The sequence below is a fragment of the Watersipora subatra genome, chromosome 2 (assembly GCF_963576615.1).
Source record: "Watersipora subatra chromosome 2, tzWatSuba1.1, whole genome shotgun sequence".
Taxonomy (NCBI): Eukaryota; Metazoa; Bryozoa; class Gymnolaemata; order Cheilostomatida; family Watersiporidae; genus Watersipora; species Watersipora subatra.
Window position 1 is genome coordinate 37,116,633 of NC_088709.1, and position 15,279 is coordinate 37,131,911.

The 15,279-nt window shown below is 36.9% G+C and overlaps 1 protein-coding gene across 1 annotated transcript in view; it reads right to left on the reverse strand.

The window, feature by feature from the left end:
• Positions 1 to 12: 12 nt before the first annotated feature.
• The window catches only part of LOC137388172 (kinesin-like protein KIF21A), a 31,719-nt gene continuing 16,452 nt past the window's right edge, over positions 13 to 15,279 (reverse strand). Inside the window, exons 4-13 of the mRNA XM_068074676.1 lie at positions 9,000 to 9,192; positions 7,435 to 7,543; positions 7,213 to 7,351; positions 6,170 to 6,334; positions 5,305 to 5,338; positions 4,465 to 4,641; positions 3,996 to 4,104; positions 3,732 to 3,912; positions 1,702 to 1,821; positions 13 to 245 (exon numbers count right to left, since the gene is read on the reverse strand). Coding sequence (XP_067930777.1) covers positions 1,782 to 1,821; positions 3,732 to 3,912; positions 3,996 to 4,104; positions 4,465 to 4,641; positions 5,305 to 5,338; positions 6,170 to 6,334; positions 7,213 to 7,351; positions 7,435 to 7,543; positions 9,000 to 9,192 — 1,147 coding nt within the window. The 3' untranslated portion in view covers positions 13 to 245; positions 1,702 to 1,781. The remainder of the gene's footprint in view (positions 246 to 1,701; positions 1,822 to 3,731; positions 3,913 to 3,995; positions 4,105 to 4,464; positions 4,642 to 5,304; positions 5,339 to 6,169; positions 6,335 to 7,212; positions 7,352 to 7,434; positions 7,544 to 8,999; positions 9,193 to 15,279) is intronic.

A 15,279-nucleotide genomic window follows, 5' to 3' on the forward strand; every position in this document is an offset into this window, starting at 1 on the left:
GGCTTACATTCTTGTTGCGACTGTATAGTTATCCCGGAATCCTGCAAAACCTGGTCTAAAAGCTGATCCCGTAACCTGGAATCCATCTGCATTTTATCGTAGCGAGCAGTCAACTCCTTGAATCGAGATTCTTTCTGAGTACAAGCAAAGCCCTGAGTGAGAGCGAGTGAGAGAAGGTGCTCCAACAGATACTTGCTTTCATCAACAGAGGAGACATCCAAAGCTTTTGTCAAACTAGTCTCATCCTAACAAGTAAGGTAGTATGTGTAATGAGCACATTTTGTAATATGGTTCAGAGACATCATTACAAGCAATATAACAACCAGTTCTTCGAGTTGCGTTGTGATTGCAAAAGCAATGACCAAATTTGATGCTCAAACCAAAGAGCTATCGCAATATGTAAATGTAACTTGTTTTGTCGTAATATAAACTGATAAAAACTAATGAAAAAGGACTCAAGAAAAAAACAGCAGGGGTTCATTCTATAAGAATATATAACATGTTAACTGTTTCTTGAATCTATGAGAAGAATTTGAGCCATAATAAAATTATTGATATAGGAATAAAAGTGTCATTTCTTCTAGTGAATAACGACAGGTGAAAAGATTATCTTGGCTTATAATAATATTTTATATAAGAGACAAGATAGATATGAAAGGGCATGCAAGTCGTACGATGAGGTTTAGAGGTTGTTAGAGGGGTAGCGTTTTAAACATAACATGAACTGCTTCTAGTGAATTATTGAGAAAATGTTTCCAGTCGATAGGAGATGAACTCATTGTGGATGTCAAATAAAGGTGAAAGATTATAGATTCTGAATTAACAAAATCAAATGTTGCTGCATGACTGTAGAAGATAACTTTACTGATTTACATGCGCTTACGTAAATTCGAGTATAGCCATCTATGGGAACGGGCCGATAAATGGGAGTTGTTAGCTAAGCCCGCTGTAACATTAAAAAGGATAAATAAAGCAATGAATAATTACTAAACATACAAACACATACTAAACACCAAACATACTAAACACTGATGAAATATATTAGGTAAATGCTTAGACAGGAAGCAATGCGAGATTACTAAATGCTTAGACAGGAAGCAATGTGAGATTAGTAAATGCTTAGACAGGAAGCAATGCGAGGTTAGTAAATGCTTAGACAGAAAGCAATGCGAGATTAGTAAATGCTTAGACAGGAAGCAATGCAAGGTTAGTAAATGCTTAGACAGGAAGCAATGCGAGGTTAGTAAATGCTTAGACAGAAAGCAATGCGAGATTACTAAATGCTTAGACAGGAAGCAATGCGAGATTAGTAAATGCTTAGACAGGAAGCAATGTGAGATTAGTAAATGCTTAGACAGGAAGCAATGCGAGGTTAGTAAATGCTTAGACAAAAAGCAATGCGAGATTAGTAAATGCTTAGACAGGAAGCAATGCAAGGTTAGTAAATGCTTAGACAGGAAGCAATGCGAGGTTAGTAAATGCTTAGACAGGAAGCAATGCGAGGTTAGTAAATGCTTAGACAAAAAGCAATGCAGGTTAGTAAATGCTTAGACAGGAAGCAATGCGAGGTTAGTAAATGCTTAGACAGGAAGCAATGTGAGGTTAGTAAATGCTTAGACAGGAAGCAATGCAAAGTTAGTAAATGCTAGCAGTAGTCACTACAAGCCTAAGCAGACGCATAGCAAAAGCAAATGAACAAACCTTCGCCTCCTCTTCCATCTGCATGATATTGTTTTGGCACTCAGACACGTTACTCTGAATGTATGTCATATTGGTGCTCATCAACTCCAGCTGATCTTCTCGGTCCATGGTGACAGTCCTCTGCAAATGAATAGGAGTTACACAACAACTACCTTAAGCGTGGTTCTCATATATGCCGCAAAGCACCGGCAACAGCACCGCAGGCTATGGCGGTGAAATGTGAGCCTACACGCCGGGTACCGCCGAGTACCACCGGTAGTTGCCGGCACAACACAAAAGTTTAGCGCTGTTCAAATTTCGCAAATAGCCGCAAGCAAAACCTTCCTGAAATGCACTGTACAGGTGAAGGTCACATTATCAAAAGTGCGTGGGGAGCGAACATTTTATGTGATTATGCGATTATGTTTAGCAATGCAGCTTTAGATGTGAACAGAAGCTGCCGATCCTAACGTCGCAAGCGTTTTGCTGCGCAAGTTACCGCCGAAGTCTCGCAATCGATATGGAAACCAGACTTTAGCAGCTATGAAGATGAGTTGAACATATCAACAAAATTGCAGCGCAATATAGTGTAACCGTGACATTACTGATTACTCTATGCAATGTAATGACTATGCCAGCAATTATCAAATAAGAGTCTGTAGGGAGTTTTCTGTTCAACAGAACAGAAAACATCAGAGAAACACGAGGAATAAGGCAATGGCTATTTACGCTGGCAAAATTATTATTTGCAAAGACACCACACACCCCTGATGGCTGTGTAGTAATAGAAGAAACTGATGTATTTGTGATTGGTTAAAAGTGTTTATCCTTGATTAACATAATCATGACACCAATTTGTTCATTTTCACAGTAAACCGATTTTATTTGAAAGTTGCTTTGAACTAGTGACAACGATGACCAACAAGTATTTATATATGAAAAAGGGTGTTACTTGCTGTAAAAGATATGTGATGAACACTGGTGTAAATTGGAACTGCTTGCATAACATTTCAGGCTATGTTAGATTAAATATTTTGAAGACCTAAGTTTTACTTGCAGTTTGATACAATTCATCAGCCTGACTTCAAGTTGTAGTTGGACGATTTTAGATTATAAGTTGATGGATCTTTTTCTTAAGATAACACAAGTGTAAATATCTGTACAAACATTAGTACAATGATAAACTAAGGTTTACCCATATCTACTATATATATATATATATATATATATATATATATATAGTAGGAACTAACCGTAAGGATAGGAACTAACCGTTATCATAAGAACTAACCGCAAGGATAGGAACTAACCGTTACGATAGGAACTAACCGTTACGATAGGAACTAACCGTTATGATAGGAACTAACCTTTACGATAGGAACTAACCGTTACGATAGCAACTAACAGTTATTATAGGAACTACCCATTACGATAGGAACTAACTGTTATGATAGGAACTAACCGTTACGATAGGAACTAACCGTTATGATAGGAACTAACCTTTACGATAGGAACTAACCGTTACGCTAAGAACTAACCGTTACGATAGGAACTAACCATTACGATAGCAACAAATCGTTATGATAGGAACTAACCGTAACGATAGGAACTAACCGTTATGATAGGCACTAACCGTAAGGATAGGAACTAACCGTAAGGATAGGAATTAACCGTTTTGATAGGAACTAACCGTAAGGATAGGAACTAACCGTTATCATAAGAACTAACCGCAAGGATAGGAACTAACCGTTACGATAGGAACTAACCGTTACGATAGGAACTAACCGTTACGATAGGAACTAACCGCTATGATAGGAACTAACCTTTACGATAGGAACTAACCGTTACGATAGGAACTAACAGTTATTATAGGAACTACCCATTACGATAGGAACTAACTGTTATGATAGGAACTAACCGTTATGATAGGAGCTAACTGTAATATCTTATGTTGGACAGTTTGACTGTATGTGTGGTAGAGAAGGTAACAAGTAGCCATATATATGTAATTGCATCTGAAAGCAAGTAAGTATGAGTCGAGCTAGGCTTACCTGAGCACTGTTATACATTTAGCTCCAGCTCGGATGTCCCACATTTTGACAAATGAATTGGAGACAGTGTAGGCAAGCCGGTTGACCTCGCAATATTGAACTTTGGAGACATAGTTAGGGTGGCCACCAAGACACAAAACTTCTGAACCAATTGACATGTCCCACACTTTGCACGTCAAGTCTGCGAGACAAAAGGAAACGCAGGTCAATTATGAGGTATTAGAATATGTTAGTGCGTTAGATTAGAGTCAAGTTGACACTTACCTTTACTGCCAGAAACCAAAAGATTGTCGGCGGCACATATAGATAGTACAGCCTTTGTGTGACCAACTGCCTTCTTTACACATATGAGACTCTGGTTGGAACTTGTCACCTGCAAGAGACCCACTATCAACCTAGGTCAAGTAAAGATCAAAACATCTATTGGATGTTGTCATTACCCTTATTGGAACATGATTGTATTAATTATATATATATATATATATATATATATATATATATATATATATATATATATATATATATAATTAATACAATCCTTTTCCAATCAGGGTAATGACAACATCCAATAGATGTTTTGATCTTTACTTGACCTAGGTTGATACTTGTAAAACATAACTAGTTATTCAGTAGTCTCGATCTGTGTAGTCGCAGCAGATGTTTATGCCATACGTCAGCTAAGAAATTTGCCCGTTTCAAGAGCCTAAGAGTAATGACTATACATGTGTCCGACCTCATTTCTCCTAATGGCAGTGTCCAGCCTTTTACTGTACGCATCTATCTTCTTGCTGAGCTGTTCTCGCTTGCTAATGTGAAGATCCATCTCAGCTTCCATGTTGGCAATTGTCTGTTTCCGCACAACAACGGATGTAATGTACCGCTCAAGCTTGTCCCACTTGCTTTTCGCCACCTGAGTTAGAGTAATCGAGTAAAACGTAGTGTCCATTAGCACAGAGGACAAGACAACATAAAATGTGTATATATAAGAAACATGCCATACACAAAAAATACTCTTCCAATTTAAGTGGCAGATTATTTTATATTACTTTAGGTTTAGCTGTAATCAGTAGAAAAAGTCCCTAGTAAGTTGAGATTATAACAACAGGCTGTGAGAAACTTTGATATAAGAGGTGACATGAAATAACATAAGGTGCCATGAGATAACATGAGGTGACATGAGATAACATGAGGTGACATGAGATAACATGAGGTGACATGAGATAACATGAGGTGCCGTGAGATAACACGAGGTGACATGAGATAACATGAGGTGCCGTGAGATAACATGAGGTGACATGAGATAACATGCGCTAGACGTATCAACAAAAGGCAAATAGTAAATCGCCGTCTGAGCAACAAGCAGTTATCTACTCTGCAATTGCTCATTTAACATTGTCTAGTTTTATCTCAGCTATAAGTTACGACCCAGTTAGTGCTATGGCCCAGCTATAAGTTGTTCTTCAGTAACTAACATTCGCTACCAGAATACTGTCCAGAAATGAAAATCATTCTGAAGCACATTTGGCAGATTGATTAGGACCAAGAGGTTAAAAAAGACGATGCAAACATTTACCTTGGGAGAGAAGAGAAGAGCTGCTGACTTGTGCCTAGAAGCAGAAGTCAGCAGCTACCTCTAATGACAGTAAGTGCAATATACTAGCTAGTAGATATATCGAGAAGTATCCCACCTTGGATGTGCTATGAAAACCTTTTCATATTTTTTATTATTTTACCTATCTATAATTTTGCTTGTTACATTTGCATTAGACCCTTGCCATACGAAATCAATTTGTTCCGGTGTTGGCATCGTAACATAAAAATGTCGTATAGAGGGGTGTAGAAGCCCATCATGATTATTTAATACAAACACCCCTTGGTGAAAATCATCAAACTTTTATATTTTCGTACTGACAGATTGATCTGGTGAGACTGAACCAGATAGGCCCAACAATGCAGCAATGACTAGGTCTGACGTATTTTATATTGACTCTGATCTCTAGGCCATCAAGTGGGATCACGATTGGATTGAGTAATTACCAGGAAAAACTGATATACTGAAATCAATCATTCACTCCTTCTCAAATTTTATGTGATGTACACGCTAAAAATTAATGACAAAATATTATGTTAACCTTGGTAACTACAGTTACTAATACTAATATTTTTAAAGTGCTTTTAACAGAAATAGCTGTCAATGAGAGTGTGTGCCTCAGAATTCTCTAATTTTCGTAATCTTCAATTTTTTTAACTGGAAAATCCTCAAACTATAATATACACAAATATTTACAAGGAAATTGAAGACAAGCCGGCATCCAAACTAAATCCATCATTATCAGAGGGATTCTTAGCAACAACATTACATTTGTGGACAACATACAAACTAACAAATGTAGATTTTTATTCTAGGGATCGTAACTGAAAAAAACGCATCAACTTACGTATTGAGGTCCCAGAGCCGAACGATGGTTCCAGTAGTTGTGTATAGTTTATGTCCATCTCTGCTGACTTGGATATCAAATATCTGCTGCTCTCCCTGTTGGAGAATGGCCTGACTGCTCGACGCTGGCTCCACAGGGATACTGTCATGCACCAGACCAGAGGAGCTGCAACATAAGATATAAAACCTCACATTGTGTCCATCTCTGTTGGCACAGTATTCACTATAATAGGAACTAACCGTTATGATAGGAACTAACGGTTATGATAGGAACTAACCGTTATGATAGGAACTAACAGTTATTATAGGAACTACCCATTATGATAGGAACTAACCGTAAGGATAAGAACTAACCGTTATGATAGAAACTAACCATTACGATAGGAACTAACCGTTATGATAAGAACTAACCGTAAGGATAAGAACTAACCGTTATGGTAAGAACAAACTGTTATGATAAAAACTAACAGTTATTATAGGAACTAACCGTTATGATAGGAACTAACCGTAAGGATACGAACTAACCGTTACGATAGGAACTAACCGTTACGATAAGAACTAACCGTTACGATAGGAACTAACCATTACGATAGCAACAAATCGTTATGATTGGAACTAACCGTAACGATAGGAACTAACCGTTATGATAGGCACTAACCGTAAGGATAGGAACTAACCGTAAGGATAGGAATTAACCGTTTTGATAGGAACTAACCGTAAGGATAGGAACTAACCGTTATCATAAGAACTAACCGCAAGGATAGGAACTAACCGTTACGATAGGAACTAACCATTACGATAGGAACTAACCGTTATGATAGGAACTAACCTTTACGATAGGAACTAACCGTTACGATAGGAACTAACCGTTATGATAGGAACTAACCTTTACGATAGGAACTAACTGTAATATCTTATGTTGGACAGTTTGACTGTATGTGTGGTAGAGAAGGTAACAAGTAGCCATATAAATGTAATTGCATCTGAAAGCAAGTAAGTATGAGTCGAGCTAGGCTTACCTGATCACTGTTATACATGTCCCACATTTTGACAAATGAATTGGAGACAGTGTAGACAAGCCAGTTGACCTCGCAATATCGAACTTTGGAGACATAGTTAGGGTGGCCACCAAGACACAAAACTTCTGAACCAATTGACATGTCCCACACTTTGCACGTCAAGTCTGCGAGACAAAAGGAAACGCAGGTCAATTATGAGGTATTAAAATATGTTAGTGCGTTAGATTAGAGTCAAGTTGACACTTACCTTTACTGCCAGAAACCAAAAGATTGTCGGCGGCACATATAGATAGTACAGCCTTTGTGTGACCAACTGTCTTCTTTACACATATGAGACTCTGGTTGGAATTTGTCACCTGCAAGAGACCCACCAAAATGAAAACATGTAAATTTAAGTAACAATGTTGCTGAGCTTCTAGTAACAACATCGCTATTACAATTTGATAAGGTTACACATACATAGCTCTTAGACAGAAACCAATCATACCTCCTATAAATGATCTACTGCAGGTATAAAGATGACTCGAAAATATCTTCACCCCAATGTTCTATTAGTGAAATTTTTTACGTCAATCGTTTTAAAGGCTTATGGGGAATAAAAATTATGCTTTCAACATATAATTATTTTACTTGCATATCGTGTAGTTAGTCTAATGCTAATTTAATGCTCTCTAGCCATTTTAATATATCAAAGAGTGCATCGCTTAGCCTAGAAAAACTAACATTAAAATCATAACGATTCCTAAAATTATTATTTTCTTGTAAAGAAGAGGTGCTGCAGTCCGTGGTTTGGTGTGCTACTAGAACACCAAAGGCAAAAAGTGGGGCTAGTTGAAAGAGTAGCGATTTGCCAACTCATAGCAATCAAAATAGAGGCTCATGAAGCAACGCGCTACAATAGGAGTACTTTGGAGCAGCATCGCTCAATATTATCGTCATAAATAAACCTCTCCAAGTCGTTATACAATGGGACTACTATGGACTACGAATGCCTATTGTTTGCTCATCTGGCTAATCACTCGTGTTGTTTGAAAAGCAAACATTTGTAAGCACTTGCTTAGTTACAAGTTACTCCTAGGATGCCATGGCTAGTATCACCTCTCTAGTCAAGATACACAAGGTCATAAGGTCAATTGCCCAACTAGTTGCCTAGATTGTGTATAGATTGTGTGTAGACAAGTGTACCAGACACATGATGTAGCGAGGTTGTTTACAATACATTGTCGCATGGTAAAAATCATAGACTACAGAAAACGTATTGTAGGGCCATTCAAAAGGTTTACGCATTGGGCTTTTATCTAAGAGCTGATAACGCCAAAATTGAGTTGGCCCCTTCAAGGCAGTGAAACGCATCTGTTATAACAAACCACTCTGCGATTTGGTGCGCACTCTTTGTTAATTCTTGCTATTTGAGACTAACAACACTAATTCTAGCCTGAGTTTCTAATTTCTAAGAGATGCAATATTCCTATTTAGTCCAATGTGAGCCGAATAGTATATCTTTAGGGGAATGGCATTAGGGCAACTGTTTGTTCAGTCTGAGACTTTTTGCAGCAGTACTCAGTCAGCAATGCTCTAGAAACACGCGACTGTTCATCATCGTGATTATGAAATGTTTTTTCCATGCTCGGTTAATATTTGTTTTTGAATGATTTTAATGATGTTGGAGGTATCACAGTAAGTTAGTATTAGGCTGTATAGACTCACATACATGCAAATCCAGCTCATAATTTGTTAGTCAACACATGAAGACAATTACGTAAGTAGTTCAACGGGTTAAACTTGAAAATTTGGCCCTCATTACTTTGTCACAGCTGCTGACAATGCCAAAGCTCTGCGCCTTTTTATTTGTGTGCCGCCAGTTTGTGTGTTGGTGAGCCTCATGAATACATTAGTACTGTCAGAGTCCTGGAGTGGCTGGCGTCTCCTGCTCAGCGATGGCGAGGATGGGGGTGTCAACCGCACGTCTTTTATTTCAGAAGTGGTCAACTGTGATTTATCTCTGCTGAAATTAAAATAGCAGAATAAAATTCAGCCTGCAGAGCCAGAGAATCATTATAGCTCATAGTGCGAAATGGAATATTTAAATTTGGAGAGACCCTTTCATGAACTTTTTTATACTAAAATTTAAGCCTATACCAGTTACAGAATTGTCACCCTTTTATTAACACACAATTTCTTTTTATACATCTGCAAATGCCTGGTCATGAAAATAGTTCCTGCTAGTGACAGTAGTATGCGACAATGGTACAAATATGCTGTGATGACACTAGTATGCTGCCATGACACACGTATTTGCCATGACACTAGTATGCTGCCATGACACTAGTATGCTGCCATGACACTAGTATGCTGCCATGACAAAGGTATGCTGCCATAACACAAGTATGCTACCATGACACTAGTATGCTGCAATGCATAAATAGATGCTCATATGAGCCTGTGCTTTTAAACTGAGCATGACGAATCCCAAAATAATGCCTTTATTGATTAGCAAATAATTCTCTTTTCATCAGTTTTGGGTTTTAAATTTTTATGAATTAATGGAGGAAAATTTGAAGATTTAAAAATATATACCCAATTTCAAGCAAACTTCAAAATTGTCAATGAGTTTTAACACACACTTTCTTACCCTGATAGCATTTCTATTTTATCTTGGTTGTTTAATAAATTTCTGGATACTCGAAGGTTGATCTTTTTTTACTTTCAACTAAATCTAGAAGGTGTTGCTTCAGCAGGAGACATAATTTGCCATCTGCCATTTTGCCATTTGCCATCAAGTTAAAGCCTGTCATACAGAGTAAGTTAAAGCCTGTCATACAGAGTAAGTTAAGGCCGGTCATACAGAGTGAGTTAAGGCCTGTCATACAGAGCGAGTTAAGGCCTGTCATACAGAGTGAGTTAAGGTCTGTCATACAAACTGATAGTAGCTATTTACTATAAATACTATTTACTGTGTATGTGAACTTGTAGCTGTCATAGATAGATTTGCTGGAGCTCAATAGATTTGCTGGAGCTCACCCTATAAAATTTTACTTGCATTCACAAACATGAATTAATGCAATGTCCGTAGTCATGTATTTTAATAGTCATTTTATTGCACTAGTGCTTTAAAAAAATTTCGAAAAAGATTGAATGTCCAGTAAACTGATGCAAATAGAAACAATCACATTAACCTTAACACAAGAGAAGATCTTAACACAAGAGAAGGTACCACAGCTTATAACTACAGGTAGATCTTAACACAAGAGAAGGTGAACCACAGCTTATAACTACAGGTAGATTTTAACACAAGAGAGGGTAACACATCTTATAACTACACGTAGATCTTAACATAAGAGAAGGTACCACAGCTTATAACTACAGGTAGATCTTAACACAAGAGAAGGTGAACCACAGCTTATAACTACAGGTAGATTTTAACACAAGAGAAGGTAACACAGCTTATAACTACAGGTAGATCTTAACACAAGAGAAGGTACCACAGCTTATAACTACAGGTAGATCTTAACACAAGAGAAGGTGAACCACAGCTTATAACTACAGGTAGATTTTAACACAAGAGAAGGTAACACCGCTTATAACTACAACCATCTGCAAGACATTTCACATTCTCTTTGATAATCCTTAACACTATGGTAGTAAACGTAGAGTGTTTAGAATATTTGGCCGGCTTACATTCTTGTTGCGACTGTATAGTTATCCCGGAATCCTGCAAAACCTGGTCTAAAAGCTGATCCCGTAACCTGGAATCCATCTGCATTTTATCGTAGCGAGCAGTCAACTCCTTGAATTGAGATTCTTTCTGAGTACAAGCAAAGCCCTGAGTGAGAGCGAGAGAGAGAAGGTGCTCCAACAGATACTTGCTTTCATCAACAGAGGAGACATCCAAAGCTTTTGTCAAGCTAGTCTCATCCTAACAAGTAAGGTAGTATGTGTAATGAGCACATTTTGTAATATGGTTCAGAGACATCATTACAAGCAATATAACAACCAGTTCTTCGAGTTGCGTTGTGATTGCAAAAGCAATGACCAAATTTGATGCTCAAACCAAAGAGCTATCGCAATATGTAAATGTAACTTGTTTTGTCGTACTGTTAACTGATAAAAACTAATGAAAAAGGACTCAAGAAAAAAACAGCAGGGGTTCATTCTATAAGAATATATAACAGGTTAACTGTTTCTTGAATCTATGAGAAGAATTTGAGCCATAATAAAATTATTGATATAGGAATAAAAGTGTCATTTCTTCTAGTGAATAACGACAGGTGAAAAGATTATCTTGGCTTATAATAATATTTTATATGAGAGACAAGATAGGTATGAAAGGGCATGCAAGTCGTACGATGAGGTTTAAAGGTTGTTAGAGGGGCAGCGTTTTAAACATAACATGAACTGCTTCTAGTGAATTATTGAGAAAATGTTTCCAGTCGATAGGAGATGAACTCATTGTGGATGTCAAATAAAGGTGAAAGATTATAGATTCTGAATTAACAAAGTCAAATGTTGCTGCATAACTGTAGAAGATAACTTTACTGATTTACATGCGCTTACGTAAATTCGAGTATAGCCATCTATGGGAACGGGCCGATGAATGGGAATTGCTAGCTAAGCCCGCTGTAACATTAAAAAGGATAAATAAAGCAATGAATAATTACTAAACATACAACACACTGATGAAATATATTAGGTAAATGCTTAGACAGGAAGCAATGCGAGATTACTAAATGCTTAGACAGGAAGCAATGTGAGATTAGTAAATGCTTAGACAGGAAGCAATGCGAGGTTAGTAAATGCTTAGACAGAAAGCAATGCGAGATTAGTAAATGCTTAGACAGGAAGCAATGCAAGGTTAGTAAATGCTTAGACAGGAAGCAATGCGAGGTTAGTAAATGCTTAGACAGGAAGCAATGCGAGGTTAGTAAATGCTTGGACAGGAAGCAATGCGAGGTTAGTAAATGCTTAGACAGGAAGCAATGCAAAGTTAGTAAATGCTAGCAGTAGTCACTACAAGCCTAAGCAGACGCATAGCAAAAGCAAATGAACAAACCTTCGCCTCCTCTTCCATCTGCATGATATTGTTTTGGCACTCAGACACGTTACTCTGAATGTATGTCATATTGGTGCTCATCGCCTCCAGCTGATCTTCTCGGTCCATGGCGACAGTCGTCTGCAAATGAATAGGAGTTACACAACAACTACCTTACGCGTGGTTCTCATATATGCCGCAAAGCACCGGCAACAGCACCGCAGGCTATGGCGGTGAAATGTGAGCCTACACGCCGGGTACCGCCGAGTACCACCGGTAGTTGCCGGCTGTCAACACAAGAGTTTAGCGCTGTTCAAATTTCGCAAATAGCCGCAAGCAAAACCTTCCTGAAATGCACTGTACAGGTGAAGGTCACCATTATCAAAATGGCGTGGCGAGCAAACATTTTATGTGATTATGCGATTATGTTTACCAATGCAGCTGTAGATGTGAACAGAAGCTGCCGATCCTGACGTCGCAAGCGTTTTGCTGCGCAAGTTACCGCCGGAGTCTCGCAATCGATATGGAAACCAGACTTTAGCAGCTATGAAGATGAGTTGAACATATCATCAACAAAATTGCAGCGCAATATAGTGTAACCGTGACATTACTGATTACTCTATGCAATGTAATTAATGACTATGCCAGCAATTATCAAATAAGAGTCTGTAGAGAGTTTTCTGTTCAACAGAACAGAAAACATCAGAGAAACACAAGGAATAAGGCATTGGCTATTTACGCTGGCAAAATTATTATTTGCAAAAACACCACACACCCCTGATGGCTGTGTAGTAATAGAAGAAACTGATGTATTTGTGATTGGTTAAAAGTGTTGATCCCTGATTAACATAATCATGACACCAATTTGTTCATTTTCACAGTAAACCGATTTTATTTGAAAGTTGCTTTGAACTAGTGACAACGATGACCAACAAGTATTTATATATGAAAAAGGCTATTACTTGCTGTAAAAGATATGTGATGAACACTGGTGTAAATTGGAACTGCTTGCATAACATTTCAGGATATGTTAGATTAAATATTTTAAAGACCTAAGTTTTACTTGCAGTTTGATACAATTCATTAGCCTGACTTCAAGTTGTAGTTGGACGATTTTAGATTATAAGTTGATGGATCTTTTTCTTAAGAAAACACAAGTGTAAATAGCTGTACAAACATTAGTGCAATGATAAACTATGGTTTACCCATATCTACTATATATATATATATATATACCCATATTCCAGAGTTAGGAGTTGAATAAATATATACCAGTTAGGAGGTTTCAGAATATAAGGGATTAGGAGTTAACGCAATTATATATGGGTAAGCCTCCTATATGGTCTAATTTATTTACATTGTAGATATATATACATTTATTCACCTCCTAAATATTATATATTTTTATGGAAATTTTAGGAGAATATGGTATCATACAATATATATTCATCGCCTTATCATAATTTGTATATATGCATACTAGAAAAACTGTCAAAACTTGGACAATGTCTAGATGGTTGTTGTAAATTACATATCGATTAGAAGGTAAAATAATTCATACCTCATAATAATGATTACCAGTTAGGAGATTGCTACAAATTACACATAAATTAGAATGTTACCATTGTAACTTATGTAATATTTACAATGGAAACATTACATAGCATGGCATAGCTTACATACCCTTTAGTAAGATATATCATTGTATCATTATATCATTTAGGAGTTTGCTATAACTTGTTTCTTTGAGAGGCTGCTCTGATTTACATATAATAAAGTATGTTGCCATAACTTATAGATCACTTGAGAAGTTGCTATACTTTGAATTTCACATAGTTGGTAGCAATTATCTATATATCAGTGAGGAGGCTGCTATAAGTTATATATTATTTAGGAGGCTGCTGCTATTTATAAATTGTTTTGGAGGTTGCTATAACTTACATATCATTGCAGAGGCTGCTATGAGTTACATATAATTTAAGATGTTGCTATCACTTATAGATCACCTAAGACCTTGCTATAATTTGAATTTTCCATAGTTGATAGCTATTATTTATATATCAGTTAGGAGGCTGCTATGGATTATATATTAATTAGGAGGCTGCTGCTATTTATATATCATTTAGGAGGTTGCTATAACTTACATATCATTGCAGAGGCTGCTATGAGTTACATATAATTTAGGATGATGCTATCACTTATAGATCACCTAAGACCTTGCTATAATTCGAATTTTCCATAGTTGATAGCTATTATTTATATATCAGTTAGGAGGCTGCTATGGATTATATATTAATTAGGAGGCTGCTGATGTTTATATATCATTTAGGAGGTTGCCATAACTTACATATCATTGCAGAGGCTGCTATGAGTTACATATAATTTAGGATGATGCTATCACTTATAGATCACCTAAGAGCTTGCTATAATTTGAATTTCATATAGTTGGTAGCTACTATTTATATATCAGTTAGGACGCTGCTATGAATTATATATTAATTAGGATGCTTCTGCTATTTATATATCATTTAAGAAGTTGCTATATCTTACATATCATTGCAGATGTTGCTATGAGTTACATATAATTTAGGATGATGCTATCACTTATAGATCACCTAAGACCTTGCTATAATTTGAATGTTCCATAGTTGATAGCTATTATTTATATATCAGTTAGGAGGCTGCTATGGATTATATATTAATTAAGAGGCTGCTGATATTTATATATCATTTAGGAGGTTGCCATAACTTACATATCAATGCAGAGGCTGCTATAAGTTACATCTAATTTTGGATGATGGTATCACTCATAGATCACCTAAGACCCTGCTATAATTTGAATTTTCCATAGTTGATAGCTACTATTTATATACCAGCTAGGAGGCTGCTATGAATTATATATTAATTAGGAGGCTGCTGATATTTATATATCGTTTAGGAGGTTGCTATACCTTACACATCATTGCAGAGGCTGCTATGAGTTACATATAGTTTAGGATGTTGTAATCACTTATAGATCACCTACGACCTTGCTATAATTTGAATTTTCCATAGCTGATAGCA